This window comes from Eschrichtius robustus, chromosome 20 (genome assembly GCF_028021215.1).
Source record: "Eschrichtius robustus isolate mEscRob2 chromosome 20, mEscRob2.pri, whole genome shotgun sequence".
In the NCBI taxonomy this organism is placed as follows: Eukaryota; Metazoa; Chordata; class Mammalia; order Artiodactyla; family Eschrichtiidae; genus Eschrichtius; species Eschrichtius robustus.
Genome location: NC_090843.1, coordinates 24,363,486 through 24,379,378, shown reverse-complemented (window position 1 = coordinate 24,379,378; position 15,893 = coordinate 24,363,486). Strand labels below are relative to the sequence as shown.

Sequence of the window (15,893 nt, the reverse complement as noted above, 5' to 3'; positions counted from 1 at the left end):
GACCCCATGGTGCTGCACATCCCAAGCAGCCCCCTGGAGATCCCACTTGATAATTAAAGGCCTCGTTAGGGATGTAAACTGAGTTAATGAAAATGATCCCCTGAGATGCCAATTACGCAATATTTATGTCCTTATCAAAAGCAGCAATCAAGTATTTCTTAATAACTTCTTAAGGAGAAGTGTGTAATTACTGGGGAACCTACTGACCTGCTAAGGAGGAAGAAAAAACTGTCCCAGAGACAGGGAGAGAGGTAAAAATGGGGCCAGGGGAGAAGGCGGGGGCTTGGGGAAGATGGAGGGAAGAAGTAGAGGGACTGAAGTGGCATCCTTGGGCTGAGCTGCTCTGTCTGGGGTCCTTCAATTTTTCTCTGGGGCCTTGGGTCTGAGGCTCAGGGGAGGGCAGCCATGGAGGGAAAGCAGAGGGCACAAGTGGCCTTTGGAAATGAGGCTCTAGTGACTACCTCACTCAGGTCCCCAGCTCCCTCTGGCCTGTGCCACCTGCCTGCCAGGCTATCCGCTCTCCCCTCAGCCATTCTTGAAGCCAGTCCCAGCCATGATGGTTGTGCTGTGGGTTCTGGGGAGAGCCGTGGCCTTCTCTGAGGTATCACAGGCCCTTGAGAGCCCTGGGCCCCAAGCCTGGGTGGTCTGGCCTGAGCCAGTGCATGTCTCGTGCCGTGGTTGCTGGTTCCTTGTGGCCTATATGTGGTGTGCGCGTGTGAAGACAGGGAGACCTCGATCCACCCTAGCAACCCCTGCCCGGCCAGGTTCCTAATGGCCCGCTGCTCTCCCACCCTAGGGAGATGCCACCAAGTCCGAGTCAGAGCCCGATTTCTTCTCGCCCAGCCTGGATGGCGACGGGGACAGGAAGAAGCGCTTGGCCTGTGAGTAGCTCTCTGCGGGGGCAGCCCCTGGCTCTAGGCCAGCCTCGAGTGGACTCAGGTCTCCCCCTCTCTCCCCCGCAGTGGTGTCTCTGGGAGACCACCCGGAGCTGCGGAGCAGCCTGTTGCCCCCTCTCATCATCCACACGGCCGCCACACCCATGTCGCTGCCCAAGAGCTCCAGCACTGGCCTGGCCGAGGCTCTGGGCCCTGCGTCCCGCCGCGCCAGCAGCAGTGGGTCGGCCGAACCGGGGGCACCCCACGAGACGAAGTCACCGGTAGGGGGTGCATGTGGGGCCCCGACGGTGGGAGATGTACAGACATCAGGAGGGAAGAGAGGTGGAATGGGCAGGCCCAAGGAGACAGCCCCTGAGCCACGGCGGGGGGCGGGGGGTGGGGGGGAGTGGAAACAAGGCCCAGGGGGCGTCAGCAGGGCTGGTAATGCAGGCAGGCGCAGGAGCCTCGGCCTTGGGGGCAAAAGAGCAGCGTTCTAATTCTATTTCTTCTGTTCCCCGAGTGTCCTTGGATGAGACTCATTTCCCTCTGTAAAATGGGAGGGAATACCTCATCTTAATAATAGCAAACCCCATCCAGTTACTGATTCTGTGCCAGACACTGCTCTAGACATTGCTTATAAGTGTTCTTAATGCATGTGATCCTCACAGCAACCATCTGGTAGGTACCAATATTATCCCCATTTTTCAGACGGGGACCTGAGTCTCAGATTGCCAAAGTGATCTGTGGGAAGCTCCACAGTGAGCAGGCGACAGAGCCAGCATTTTAATCCAGGAGGTTGGTGTCAGGGCCCATGCTCTCACTGTGATTTTACACTGCCACTCACCTCAGTGAGGAATAGGTGCTAGGGTCATGTCGCTTTTACAGATGAGGCACAGCGAGGGTTAGTGACTTGCCCAAGGTCGCACAGATGGTGTGGGTCCAGGCATCCAGGTCCAGGGCTCCTGCTCATACCTCTACACCTGATGTGAGGCCAGAGAGGCTCACAGGAGCCAGGATGCATGTGAAGGGGCGTGGGGCCATGAGGTCCTGGCTGAGACCACTCTCTCCTCTGTTCGCCCCCCAGCCGAGCGCCCGCAGCTCCCCACACAGTCCCTGGAGTGCAGCGAGCAGCTGGGCTAGCAGGCGCTCCAGCCGGAACAGCCTGGGCCGCGCCCCTAGCCTGAAGCGGAGGAGCCCGAGTGGGGAGCGGAGGTCCCTGTTGTCGGGCGAGGGCCAGGAGAGCCAGGATGAGGAGGAGAGCTCGGAAGAGGAGCGCACCAGCCCAGCGGGCAGTGACCGCCGCCACAGGGGCTCCCTGGAGCGGGAAGCTAAGAGCTCCTTTGACCTGCCGGACACACTGCAGGTGCCCGGGCTGCACCGCACAGCCAGCGGCCGCAGCTCGGCCTCTGAGCACCAGGATTGCAACGGCAAGTCAGCTCCAGGACGCCTGACCCGGGCCCTGCGGCCCGACGATCCCCCACTGGATGGGGACGATGGCGATGACGAGGGCAACTTGGTGAGGCCCCTGTGGGCACAGTGACCTCTCGTCCCTGACCTTGAGTGAGGGGAGCTGTGCCTGACCTGGTGCAGGACTGGACAACCCCCTCCCAGTTGTATGGCATTCAGGGAGTTACCATCACGCCCAAAGGATCTCAAGGGATATCATCCCTGAAGCCAAGCTCCAAACAGCCCCTTTCTCCCTCTGCCCATCCCACCAAGCCCCAGATCCTTGTCATGCCTGGGTCTGCGGCTCTGCATCCCTGGTGGATAAGAATGGCTTCGGGCAGATGTGTATGAATCTTTCATGGCCCTCCCCCTGTGACTCAGAAAGACCCATCACTCATCTCTCTCCAAACTGATACCCTCCTCTGTCCCCCTCTCTCATCTCTACCTCATCACAAGCCTTGATTTCACACCCACTTTTACCCATTCACCCTTTTCCCAACCCCCTCACCACCACCTTTAACCCTGGGGATGGGGCTCAGGGACCTGGGACCCCAGGGTTAGCATGGGAGAAAGGTCCAGTGTCTCCTCATGCCAGGTGTGTCTTCGAACAGGCAGCCGTGATGGGGACGGTGTCTGATAATTGATGTGGCTTCCAAGCCCGGCGGGAAGGGAAGGAGGGAGCGCAGGCAGGGGGCTGGGCTGGAGGCAGAGATGGGAAGAGAGGAGAGCCTGGGGGTAAGCGAGGGGTTGGGGAGATGAAGGAAGTGAGGCGTGCTCGGGGACTGAGGGGGGTTTTGGGGGGATGCGGAGGTGGTTTTAAGAATACAGGAAGAGAAGCCAGGCATAGGGCTGGGCCAGAGTGGAGAGAGTAGACTAGGAGTGAGGGCCACGGGGCTGCTGAGGAACCAGGGATCAGGAACTTGGAGGCCTGACCCTGCTCACATCCCGGGCCATCCTTTTACAGAGCAAAGGGGAAAGGATGAGAGCGTGGGTCCGAGCCCGGCTCCCTGCCTGCTGCCTGGAGCGAGACTCCTGGTCTGCCTACATCTTCCCTCCTCAGTCAAGGTCAGCAAGAGTGTCCCTGACCTGCACCCCAACCTCTCCTTCTCATGGGAAGTTCTCCTGCGACTCCATCCCAGGGATGCTAGAAGTGTCCCCTGACGTGGGGGAGGATGAGAGCGGGGCCTGGGGATGGGAGGGCCCAGGATGGGTAGGGGCGGTGCCCCTTACTGCTGTCCCCCCTCCCCCTCCCCCCCCCCCCCCACTCGGGCTTTGCCTCTGTCCCGGAGCAGGTTCCGCCTCCTGTGTCACCGAATCATCACCCACAAGATGTTCGACCACGTGGTCCTCGTCATCATCTTCCTCAACTGCATCACCATCGCCATGGAGCGCCCCAAGATCGACCCCCACAGTGCTGTGAGTCACTGGGGCTGACACAGCGGCTGCTGAACGCCTGCTTTGTGCCCACCCCTCCCGGATTAGCGGGTTAGCACGCACGCAGCCAGCCAGGCGGGCAGGGAGGCCCAGAGAGACACGGAGGCAGGGAGCCAGGAATCTCTCTGACTCTGACCCGTGCAACGGATGCCCCAGGATGCCTCCCGTGTCCCTCGCCGGCCTCCGTTTCCCTTCTGTGACACAGCAGCCAGTTGGGGGAGTGGGCCTTGCTCCTCGCCTGGGGAAAAGTGAGCTTCGTCGCACCCAGCTGTTTGCAGATGGCCTGTTCTCATGCGCCAGGGGCTTGTGAGGCCTGTATGTGAGTCAGTGAGTGTCCTGGTGAGGCCAACAGTGAGACTGGCCCTGGCCGGGCTGAGTGGCAGAGGGTCTCCAGGACCCGGTGACTGACAGGGAGGCGTCCTGCCCTGTCTGCCCCGTTGGCGGTGCCGCGTCAGGGAGGGAAGCTGCCCTTTGCTCCTCAGGGTACTGCCGGGTCACAAACACAGAGGGCTTCAGGGGTGTCTGGAGGAGCACTGGTCACTGCTGCTTGGCTGTGAACCCGCCAGTCCTCCTCGGAAGGAGAGGAGAGGCCATGGGCCGGCGTATCTGGACATACTCCCCCAGGCCTGACCTCTTCAGGATGGCCCAGCCGGTCCTGGGAGCTGTCTCTCCCCAGCCTGGCGTCATAGCCTGTCGCCCCACAGTGATCCAGGTCCTAGAAGGGTGGGGGGCTCTGCTGCCCCTCCTGGCATCTTTCACCACTAGCTTGGAGGTGGTCTCCGCCCCTCCTTGCTGCCTCGCATACCATTGTTCAGTTTTCGACATTGCTGGGGCTTGTTTTCCATTAGGGTGGGCTCCAGCCAGGCCAGCGTGGGGGGGTGGTGGTGGTGGTGATGGTGAAGGGAGCCTGGGGAGTGGAGGGCCAGCCTGGGAATGGGTGAGAGAGCACAGCACAGCTCCGGGGACCCCCACCCCTGGAGCAAGGGTGGCTGGTCACACTGGCCCCCTCGTCTGCCTCCTGCCCAGGGCCCTGCCTCAGAGCTCACTGTGGCCACGTCTCTCCCCCACCTTCCCACTCAGCCCCTCCATCTCTAGCTCTGTCACGTGTGTGCTTCTCCCTCTCCCCTCTCGCTGCTTCTCACTCCCTCTGACGCTCACGCTTTGCCTGCTGCCTCTCCAGCTCTCTACACCCCTCTCTTGGCCACCCAACGATGGAATCAGCCCACAGATATCAGGGGATTGGGTCACCTTCTTTCCTGCCCTGCTTCACCCTATGCCTGGCATAAATATGGTGCCTGGGGATGCACAGCCTGTACTGAGGCCCCCAGCTTGCCCTGCGGCTCCATTTCTGGGGCACACAGCAGGAAAGCAAGTACGTGGAGCAGAGGAGAGTAGGATGGGGCGTCAAGAGATCAAGCTAAATCCTGCTCCAGTTTTAAGAACGGAATTGGTGAATAGGGCCTGAGATATGGGGCTCAGATGACAGCACTGCGGTGGGAAGCACTTTCCCCTCAAGGCCACTCCGGGAGGTAGTGGGGGGCAGTTCTGTTCAGGGGCAAGAGTGGGACTGTGGCCAGAGCTGCAAGTGAGTCAGGGGGCTTGACGCTGGCTGTGTGTGTGTGTGTGTGTGTGTGTGTGTGTGTGTGTCTGAGTGGGGGGTGGGTGGGAGAGCAGGAAGGAGACTGTCTGCTTTGCTGGGGAGAGTGGGGGGTTTTGTTCTGAGTCAGACATTGGAGGCAGTTCCTGGCTTCCGTGTGCAGAGCAGACATGGCCCGAGGAGGGGATCCCAGTGGCAACACCTGCCTGCTCTCTCTTACAGGAACGCATCTTCCTGACCCTCTCCAATTACATCTTCACCGCAGTCTTTCTGGCTGAGATGACAGTGAAGGTGATGCGGGGTCGGCGTTGGTTTGGAGCCATCTGGCGCTCGGTGGGGGTGGAGAGCCTGGGTCACAAATGGAGGGGCAGGGCTGGGGACTGACTGCAGGGAGGTGGCAGTGCCGGTGACGCGCGGGCGTCCTCAGGTGGTGGCGCTGGGCTGGTGCTTCGGGGAGCAGGCCTACCTGCGCAGCAGCTGGAACGTGCTGGATGGGCTGCTGGTGCTCATCTCCATCATCGACATCCTGGTGTCCATGGTCTCCGACAGCGGCACCAAGATCCTGGGCATGCTGAGGGTGCTGCGGCTGCTGCGAACCCTGCGCCCGCTCAGGTGCCCTGGGCAGGCGCACCCCAACGGCCAGCACCCCACCTGCCCCTGCCTCCTGCCTGTGACCCCGCAGGGAGCCCTGTCCCCCGCTCCAGACATCGCTTCTCACTGGGTTTAACTGCGGCCCCAGCAGTCTCCCTCCACGGGCACCCCCCTCAGTGACCACCCCCCCCATGTGACATACTCCTGTAGGGCACAGTACAAGTGGCCACAGGCAGGACCCTCACATCCTTCAGCTGCAGCTCTCCCTTGGGTGGTACGCTCAGGGGTGACACTTGGCCCTCCCCGTGAAGTGACAGACTTTGTTTCCCGCTTTCCCCCTCTTTCCCCCCCCCCCCCATCCCAGGGACTACCCACCAGGTAACACTTGTAGCAGGGGATCTCACCAATAAGGCAGTCACCCCGACCCCCACCCAGAGTCGGGAATTTCCGTGGGTGGGGGCGTGGATGGGGTGGATACTGACTGACCAGCGAGGGCTTTCCTGGCTGTGATGATCCACCTCCCCACCCCTTCCGTCCCTGCCTGCCCTCTACGTGCTCCGCACAAGTTTTATCTCCCCATCCCCACAACACACTGCATCCCTGGGTTGAATCAGCACCCCAGCCCCATCAGGTAATACTTTGACATCCTGGCAGTGGAGGTGGAGGTCTGGGGGTGGGTGGGGGTGTCTGCACTGTGAGCCCAGAGTGTCAACCTCTTCCCTCCACTAGAGCGCAGGATGGGGACCAGTGAGCCAAGATGGGAGGGAGTGGCAAGCAGGGCAAGGGGCGAGGGAGTGTCTGAGCCGGGAACCCCTCTTACCCCCCTCCCTCCCTCCCCAGGGTAATCAGTCGGGCACAGGGGCTGAAGCTGGTGGTGGAGACGCTGATGTCCTCGCTGAAGCCCATTGGCAACATTGTGGTCATCTGTTGTGCCTTCTTCATCATTTTTGGCATCCTGGGGGTGCAGGTTTGTGGGGGTCCGGGGCCAGCTGTCAGCAGAAACCTGAGGAGTGGCCTTCCTCTTGGCCCCGGGAATGCTGCGGCTCCAGGTGCTGCCGCCACCTTTATCCCAGAAAAGAATAAATAGGGATGCTTCCCTCGAAGCCCGAGGCCTCAGGCCCCTTTGCCTCCTGGGCATTTTGGAGAAAACTGGAAGCCTGGAAGAGGCCACCAAGGGGAGGGGGCCTCGGGCTCTGGCCAGTGCCCACGCAGGCTGCCGCTCTGCCCTCTCACGCGCCACTCCAAGCGCAGACGCTGGCCTTGGCCCACAGTCTGCTCAGGGATCCCCTCCCTTCCTTCCCTGCTGGAGCGGGTGGGCTGCAGGCCAGGCCTGGGGATCCAGGGCCCAGGCAGCTGGGCCAGGTTAGCAGCGAGCTGGCAGGCAGGCGGGCGCAGACCCCAGACGAGGCAGGAAGTGGGGGCTGCTGGGGAAACTTGGCCTCTGTCCCAGGGAGGGAACTTGGCTTTGGAGGAAAAAGAAAGGGAGCTGCCTGCAGGATTCAGCAGGCGCCTCCGGGAGCCGGGGGAGCCCCTCCGTCCTGCTCTTCCGGAGCACCCCGCCTCGCCCCAGGCTCCAGATGTTTCAGCTGCAGCGTAGATGGCTGCTGTTGGGCCAGAGGGAGCTCCGGGGTGGCTACCCCCATCCCTATCCCTTCCTTTGGCTTCTTGGGGTATCCACTCTGCCCTGGGGACGGGGGATTCTTGTGTTTCCTCGAAATCTCTGGCTCTAGAGACCACTCTGGTGTACGTTTGCCAGGGCTGCGTGGTGCCTCTCTGCACACCCGGTGCCCCTTCCCCTTCCCTTACTTTTGGCCTGCTTAGGCCCCCTGGTCCTCCTGTCCCTCACATCCCTTCCCCACAGTCATAGCCTGGTCTGTTCTGGAGTGAGCGTGAGCTTTCCAGTCAGAAAGACCTGAGCTCCAGCCCCCTTGCCACCACCTACTGGTTGTATGACCTTAATGAGTGAATTTACTTCTCTGAGCCTCGGTTTTCCTCATCTGTTAAGTGGGGTCCATAATACCTAGCCCGCCCCCACCGTTAATCCAGATCCCTCGGCCCTGCCCTAGAGTGTCTGACTCACCGGGTTTGGGGTGGTCCTGAGCACATTCCCAGATGGTGCTGATGCTGCTGGCCCAGGGACCCCACCTGCAGAATCACGGGCCTCCCCCCTTGTAGGAAGCGAATGACCGTTCCCCTCCTTCCAGCCTTTCCCAGCGCCCTCCCCGAGGACCTTTCCTTCCTCTCCAGGGCCTCTGCTCCAAGGAGCCCCGAGAAAGGGGTGCCTGCAGGGGAGGCTCCTGTCAGTGTTTCTCTGACTTGCCCCAGCACCTGGCCCTCACCCAGGGTGTGCCCAGAGCTCTTAAGCCCCAGGGCTGGTCTGGGCTTCCTGTGCTCACAGCTCGCTTCTCTCTGTCTCCGGGCATGTGTGTGTTCAGCTCTTCAAAGGGAAGTTCTTCGTGTGCCAGGGCGAGGACACCAGGAACATCACTAACAAGTCTGACTGTGCTGAGGCCAGTTACCGGTGGGTCCGGCACAAGTACAACTTTGACAACCTCGGCCAGGTGAGCCCCAGGCTCCAAGGTGGAGGTGGGAGTGGTGGCAGGAGTCTGGGGAGGACACAAGTCCATGCTTAGTGATGCATGCAGGGCAACTGGCCCGCCTCTGTTTCATCAGCTAGTGAATGGGTCCTAATGGGATCTCCTTGGAGGGGAGGAGTGAGGATACAGTGAGATGATGTGTGTATTTGTTTCGCACGGTACAAGGTGCAGGCATATTGTCAAGATGATTCTTTTTCTCACTCCACATTCACAGAAACAGAAATGTAGAAAATGAAATAGCTCGCTCAGTTTTGCCGGTTTATTTCCCTGCCCCACCCTGGTTTTGGTTTCCGGATTTCCAGGACTCTGGGGTCCCTTGCTCTACCTGGCTGAGGTCATCTCCCACGGCTCTTCTGGCTTCATAGCAGCCAAGGAGCCTTGGGAAAGAGAGCTCTCCCGGGGCCTGGAGTGTGACTCTGAAGGCCTAGGGTCCCCCCGAGCTACTGCCAGGAGGTGCTTTGGGTGGAAGTGGTGGGTGGCTTGGCCATGCATCCTAGGTTTCAAGTGGTCCTTTCCTCCCGCCCGCAGGCCCTAATGTCCCTGTTCGTGCTGGCCTCTAAGGACGGCTGGGTGGATATCATGTATGATGGGCTGGATGCTGTCGGTGTGGACCAGCAGGTAGGGCTGAGGTGGGCAGAATCCATCTTTGCGCTCAGGCCACTCACCATGGGCCAACTCCAGGTGTGATGGGCGCAGGCTTGGACAGAAAGACAGCAAGGCAGGTTGGCAAAACGCCATCCAAGAGGCACCGCCTCTTACAGCAGAGGCTGTAACTGGTGGCCTGCAGGCAAATCCGGTCATGCTTTATTGGCTTGCAACATATTTAAATTTTTTTGAATTAGTGGTGAGCAGTTAAAAATTGACAAATTTTACATGAAAATCTGGATTTGGGCCTGCTCAGGAGAAGTCCAAAGATCTGGAAACACTGGGCTTGAATTCCTGAAGGGCAGGAGTCAGCTGAATCAAAGAAGCAGCTGCCCCTTTTGGATAGAACATCCACTCTCTATATTTTGCCACAGTCCCCACCTTTCCCTACTGCCTAACACCAAACCCACATCATTCATTTACATCACCTGCTGGGTCTGCGTAACTGAGTGTGCAGGCCCTGTCTTAAGGAACGCAGGCTGTAGGGCCGCACCTGTGACAGTTACCCTTGAGCTAATGTCTCCACTTTGTCCTTCCTGCTCCCCACCAGCCCATCATGAACCACAACCCCTGGATGCTGCTGTACTTCATCTCGTTCCTGCTCATCGTGGCCTTCTTTGTCCTGAACATGTTCGTGGGCGTGGTGGTGGAGAACTTCCACAAGTGTCGGCAGCACCAGGAGGAGGAGGAGGCCCGGCGGCGGGAGGAGAAGCGTCTACGGAGATTGGAGAAAAAGAGAAGGAGTAAGGAGAAGCAGATGGCTGGTCGGTAGTCTTTCCACATCTCTCTGAGTCGTACTTGACCTTGGCCTTGCGACTGTAGGGGGCTAGGGGCTAGGGGCTGGGGCTGGGGCAGGGAGAAGATGCTCCCGCCCCCTCCCCTCCTCCTTCCCCTTGAGAGCATGTCAGCCTCTGGAGCCTGCATGAAGCAGACCAGTTCAGCCCTGTGAGGGCAGGGGAGCTACCCCCCTGCGGGGCTCCCGGTCTCAGCATTGTGCTCCCCAGATGATGCCAGGTGGGAGCTGATGCACGGTCCCTCCCAGCTCGACTCTGAGAGGAGCCTCATGGGATGAAAATCCTGCTGCATTGCCCCGTGCCAGTGCCCACTGACCCCGGGCTTGGCCCAAGTGCCAGCCTTGCCTGCCCCAGTGTTGGCGAGCAAGCATCTTCAGCCTGTGGCTACCCAGTGTCTGTAGCTGCTGGGCAAGGCCTCAGCAGAACCTACAGATGGACCGTGGCGTGAGCAAACCCCAGACCCCTCCTTCCTCCCTATCTCCAGCAAAACTCCCTGGCTTCCTGACTGTCCTTTTTTTTTTTTGCCAAGCGGTACAAAAATACTCCCTCAGCTCAGGGAAGGTCTGAGGTCACAGGAACTCTAAGGTCATGACGCTCTGGACTTAGACCCTTCAGCCCCTCACCTTCCATCTCCAACATCTCTTGCCATTGGCCGGGTGAGGCCCCCACCCCCTCCCTCCTCACACTCTCATGCCAATGGGCGGGCCGAGGCTAAGCGAAAGACACCCAGATTCCAGGGAGGACAGAGGGGTGACAGGCGTGCGGGTCCTGTTGTCTCCCCGTGTGTCTGCAGGTGTGTCTGCACTTGGCTCCCCTCCCCGTCTGCAGGGCTCCTGCCTGTCTGTCTGGTACTCGACAATCTGTGTGACTCTCTCTCAGTCACTGCCCACTCTCTCTAAGTGTCTTTATGTGTGGGTTTCTCTAAGCCTTTGTGTGTCTGCCTCTGTTTGGTCTGTGGGTTTCCCCTCCTCTCTCTACCCTTTCACAACTGTCTTTCTTATGCCGATAAGATGCATGAGGTGCTCTGAGTTTTCCCTTTGGTTTGTTGAAATGTGAGTACTACCAAGAGGGTCTGGGGGCTGCGGTGCCTCCTCAGCCCCTGGCTCTACCTCCTGCTACCTGTGAGGGCACCTGGAGCGAGGGGAGGGCTGTAGGGGGGTGTGGGGGAGGTTGGGTGGGACAGAGCCCACGCTCCACGTGAGAGGCGGGGCTGCTCCAGCGGACGGGGAGGGGACACTGGCCTCTGGGCAGCAGATCTGGGCTAGGGGTCCCGCCTTGGCTCCCTGTGGACGGCTGAGGCCGAGCAGGCGCACTGCCCCCAGCAGCCATGCTCCCACTCCGCCCCTCCTTGCAGTCTGCCTTCTCAGCAGGACATCTGCAGATGGTACTCTTGGCAGGAGGCAACCGTGGCCCTGCCTGACCAGCTGGCTCCCCTTCCGGGGTCTGCAGCCTTCTCAGGTGCTGCTGAGGCCGCAGCGCGGGTAGGAGTGGACATCTGTTCTGAGGACAGGCTTCCTCCCCTCCCCATGCCTCCGACTCCCTGCCCCTGTGACCCTGATGAGCTGGCCGAATTGCTCAGCTTCCTCAAGTGCCCTGTGCCCGAGTTTGGGGCTGGCACTCAGGACAAGCCACCCTTGCTCAGCACGCCCTATTCATAGGAAGAGTGAGGGTCAGAGCCCACGGGGAGCAAGCTGCTGAGGGGGCCCTGCCCAGCCCACCTGGTCCGGCCAGTGACCGATGTCGTGTTTCGTTCTTTTAGATCTAATGCTGGACGATGTAATTGCTTCCGGCAGCTCAGCCAGCGCGGCGCCAGGTACTGCGTCTGGGGTTGTGGGTTCCAGGGTGTGGCCCGGGCAGTCAGGCCCGCCCCATGCGTGCCGGCATCCTCTTTGCTCCCTCTCCATGGCTCACTGATTCTGTCCTCTCAGGGTGAGGGGTAAGGGTCCCTGGGGTGCCAGGCTCCATGGCACCCCGTAGGCCTGTGCTAGCTGGACAGGAGGTGAGGGCCTTAGCACACCCCTCCCTCCAGCTTCTCTTGGTGGACCCTCCTTGTCTGGCCAGGCTTCCGAGGCCCGAGCTCCCAGCCCCCTGCCGCCTCCTCCCATTCCTGCTCCTCCTCCCAGGTCACACTGTTCGATTATTAGAGCGGCAATCTCTCCTGCCTCCTTCTGTCTGAAGGGGATACTTTGATCCAAGCGAGCAGGGTAAGAGGAGCAGAGAGGGAGAGGATTTGTTTTAAAAATGTGACGATGAGTAATTGAACAGACTCATTAACAGTCAAGTAATTGCGATGGCCACGTCATCGCTACGAACAGCAGGAATTAGGAATCAAAGGCCTGAGTTAGCCACAAGCTTCTCCCCCAAAAGCCAAAGATTTGGGAGTGAGTTGGGTCATTCTCTTTGAGAGCCGTGTCCCTGGGAAGGCCCTCCTGTTTCTGCCTGCCCTCCCCTGGTCCTTTGGCCCCTGCTCTCCCAACACAGCCCCCAGACAGAGGTTCAGGGGTTTTGAGAATCTGTGACAGAGTTGTGGGGACTCGTTACACCCTCTGATGTCTCCACCCAGCGGTTCCCAACCTGTTCGTCCCTATGGGCCCCCCTTGTCATCTCCTCCAACAGACCCCACATTTTAAAAGAGTCTTTGAAGTTGAGAGCACTCAATAATGACTTTGTTTCACCGTTTTTATTAATCAACGGCACATCTAATTGCTAATCAGAGCTTCTGAGCTGCAGAAGCTTTCACACTGAACGATAACAAAGAAAGGCCATTTTGCCATTAAATTAGCTTGTGGGGTCTTAGCACAGGCATATGATTTCCTTTAAGCTTTTAGAAATATTGAGAAGAGCCTAAGGACCCCCATGTGGCTGCCTCCTCAGGCTGCTGAGGGATTGGGACTCCAGGCTGGGAACCATGGGCTGTACCTTTGTCCACTTTTCTGCATTCTCCCAGGAGCCTGACTCCAGCAGACGCTGCCCTGTGGGTGCTGGGCTGCCTGATCAAAGGGGACCCCCTGAGCTGCCATTTGAGAGGTCACCCCTGAGACCCTGGGTGGGTTGATATCTCCTGTCCCCATGGTGCTGAGCTATGATGTTTGGCACTGAGAGACCATCTGTGGGCTCAGGAGGCTCCAGCTGCTTTGTGTCTGGATTGCCTGGGCCCCACATCTCAGAGTCAGGCTGTGAGTTCCTGATGTGTTAGGGAATGAGAGGAGGGTGAGGGGACGTGGCCTTCAGCTTTTCCCTTACGGGTTCACCTGGTCTGTAGGCTGACGTGTCTACACATACACACTCATGCCAAAATACCACAGGGCTGGCCCACAGAGGCTTCTCCCCCAAGAATCAACACGTGCAGATTCCCATGGCCCCCAAGACCGTCTCCTGACACACCCACTTAATGCTAAACACTCTCTTACTCTCACACTGCACCCCCCCCCCCTTCTGGGGATATTCTGCCATGCTCCTGTTGGCACAGGCATGTATGTAGACTGGTTACAACAGTGTCTTACCCCTCCAGCTGGTAATGAAGACTCAGAGACCCCAAACAAGGGCTCAAATCACCCCATATCCCTCTTTCCCAAACCTCGTGTTCTGTGTGGTCCACACTAGAGCTTTTCAAATTTCACCGTGCCTAAGAATCACCCAGAGGACATATTAAAACACAGATTCCCCACTGAGCCCCACCTTAGAGGTTCTCACAGAGTGGTCCAGGGTAGGACCTGAGCATCTGCATCTCCAATCAGCTCACAGGGGGTGGCGATGATAGTGCATCAGTCTACCCAACGGTGTGATGGGGATGAAGTCACACCCTCTAGTCTGGGGCTGCTGGAATCAAACACGTGCACCATACCTCCCTGCCAGCACCACTCCCACCCTGTGCTGCCCCCAGCAGAAGCGGAGCAGCCAGATCCCAGGGAAAGGCAGAAGGGAAGAGTCTTTGATTATCAGGAAAATGGTCCTGACCAGACACCTGGGTCCAGCCCAGCTTCCAGGTGGAGGGAGAGACCGGGGCTGCCGCGCAAGCAAGGCAGCCCCAAGTGATGACTCAGCCTCCAGCACCAGCTCTGCTCCCCTCGGCCTCCTGTGGCGCCTACCTCCACTCACCCTCTCTCCTTCCACCAGGACCCACTGATCAGGCCTGGCTATAGCAGCTGAAGGTGGCCTCTGTCATGGGGGCCTGTGTCCCTGGGAGTGACCCCTGCCTTCCTCCTAGTCCCACCACACTCCTTTGCAAACCCTCTGCCCTGGCTGTGCCTCGTGCTCCGGGGACCCCTACTAACTCACTGTGCCTGTGGCTCTCATTCACAGCCTTGCACCCCCTACTGCACCTCTCCTCTGCTCCCGCCCCTGACTGGACGCTGGGCAGTCCTAGGGGTGCCCTTCTCCCCACTGTCTGACTCTGGTATTTTCTCCATCTAAGGCAGCTCATACTGGTAGGAGGCAGGGAGATGGGGCCAGGGCTGCTGCCGACATGCCAGTGACCACTGGTCAAGGCCCCTCCTGGGCTACAGCTGGAGCTGTCAGAGCAGCACACCCACCCAAGGCTCCTCCCAGGGGTTCTCAGTTTCTTCTCTGAGCCCAGATGCTTGCCTGTAGAACCGAGGTCCGGGAGCAAAAGGGGAGTGGCATCATCCAGAGCCCAACAACAAGAGCCTTTGGGCAAACTCTTCGAGGGCACCCTCCGGGCCAAAGCCCCAAGGCTTTGTGTCTAAACCCACCTGGCAGCTGGTGAAGGACTGGGGCTGGGAGTTCAGGTCCTGGCTCCGTTGCTGCCTCACAATGTGTAGATAACTCACTTTTTGATGGGCCTCCTTCTCTCCCTCTGTAAAGCAAAGGGGTTGGCGGAGGAGATGCTTATCAGGTCAGCCCTCGTACTCTTTGGACCTGTGCTCTAATGGGGGGATTTCTGGCAGCCTTGGTACCTGCCGGTCTGGGGTCCAGGCCGAGGGTAGAAGGGCTCTGTACAGACCTCAGGGGCCTGGGACCGGTCGCTGTGAACAGATGCCCTGCTTCAGTCGTCCTGCCCCCACCTTCCCTCTGGGCCTCCACCCGCTCCTCTGTCTCCCAGAGCAAGGCCAGGAGGTGGTGACAGCAGCTCCATCTGGCCTGGGGCTGCCAACACAGTCAGACTGGGGTGACAGGGGCGGGGGGGGGGACTCTCCCAACCTCTCCTCTGCATTGTCTCAGCTAATAATGGGGCTAATAAGGAGCCACTTTTTCTAACCTAATTGTATTCAAACATTTTAGTTAATTCTCCATTCCTATTTTAGCATAATGGGATTGGGTGCTTTCGGCACTTATGGAGATTAATGCAGAGAAAGAGTTCCAGCTGCTAAGGCAACGCTGGGCGACTAGCGCCCTCTGGTTCTGTGGGTTCTGAAGGAAGGAAGGAAGAGGCTGGCTCGCCCACTCACCCTCCAGATAGCATCGCTGTGTGGATGACCTGTGCCCTCATGTTGTCCCCTGACCCCAGCCACTCCACCCCCATTCTCCTGGGGGCCGGGAGGGCTGCCTGAGCAAACAAAGCCACAGTTGGCTGGCCCATCTCTGGAAACAAAAATATGGCCCAACGCACCGTATGGTGCAGCAGAACACTTGCGGCTTTCTGCCTCTTGGTTATCCACACCTCAAGGCTGATGCTGGCGCGTGGCATCTGGTGAGGCTGAACGGGCAGCTAGCTCTTGGGTGCTCTTCTTCCTTTGGCCTTTGGTGGGGCCCCACCCAGGCCGCTCCCTGCCTCAGTTTACCTCTCTGTTAATAGTCCTGCATGGGAAAGGACAGTTATAACCAAGCTGGCCTGAGCCCAAAGCTTCCTGCCGCCCCTGGCACAGTCCTCAGAGGCTGCAGCCCTGGCTCGCTGGCTTCCGCCCTAGACCTCCTGAGGGGGAAGGGCTGTCTGGGACCTGAGGCTGCCCCAAGC

General features: G+C 59.4%; 1 protein-coding gene across 2 annotated transcripts in view; it reads left to right on the top strand.

The window, feature by feature from the left end:
• Positions 1 to 15,893, top strand: part of CACNA1G (calcium voltage-gated channel subunit alpha1 G) — a 62,773-nt gene that overhangs the window by 34,762 nt on the left and 12,118 nt on the right. Inside the window, exons 14-25 of one of the 2 annotated variants that reach the window (XM_068530410.1) lie at positions 797 to 881; positions 963 to 1,156; positions 1,960 to 2,391; positions 3,286 to 3,386; positions 3,614 to 3,737; positions 5,575 to 5,643; positions 5,780 to 5,964; positions 6,784 to 6,910; positions 8,379 to 8,504; positions 9,069 to 9,158; positions 9,736 to 9,928; positions 11,739 to 11,792. In XM_068530410.1, the coding sequence (XP_068386511.1) occupies positions 797 to 881; positions 963 to 1,156; positions 1,960 to 2,391; positions 3,286 to 3,386; positions 3,614 to 3,737; positions 5,575 to 5,643; positions 5,780 to 5,964; positions 6,784 to 6,910; positions 8,379 to 8,504; positions 9,069 to 9,158; positions 9,736 to 9,928; positions 11,739 to 11,792 (1,780 nt within the window). Of the gene's footprint in view, positions 1 to 796; positions 882 to 962; positions 1,157 to 1,959; positions 2,392 to 3,285; positions 3,387 to 3,613; positions 3,738 to 5,574; positions 5,644 to 5,779; positions 5,965 to 6,783; positions 6,911 to 8,378; positions 8,505 to 9,068; positions 9,159 to 9,735; positions 9,950 to 11,738; positions 11,793 to 15,893 lie in introns of both variants that reach the window. The other variant, XM_068530409.1, reaches the window with a different exon arrangement.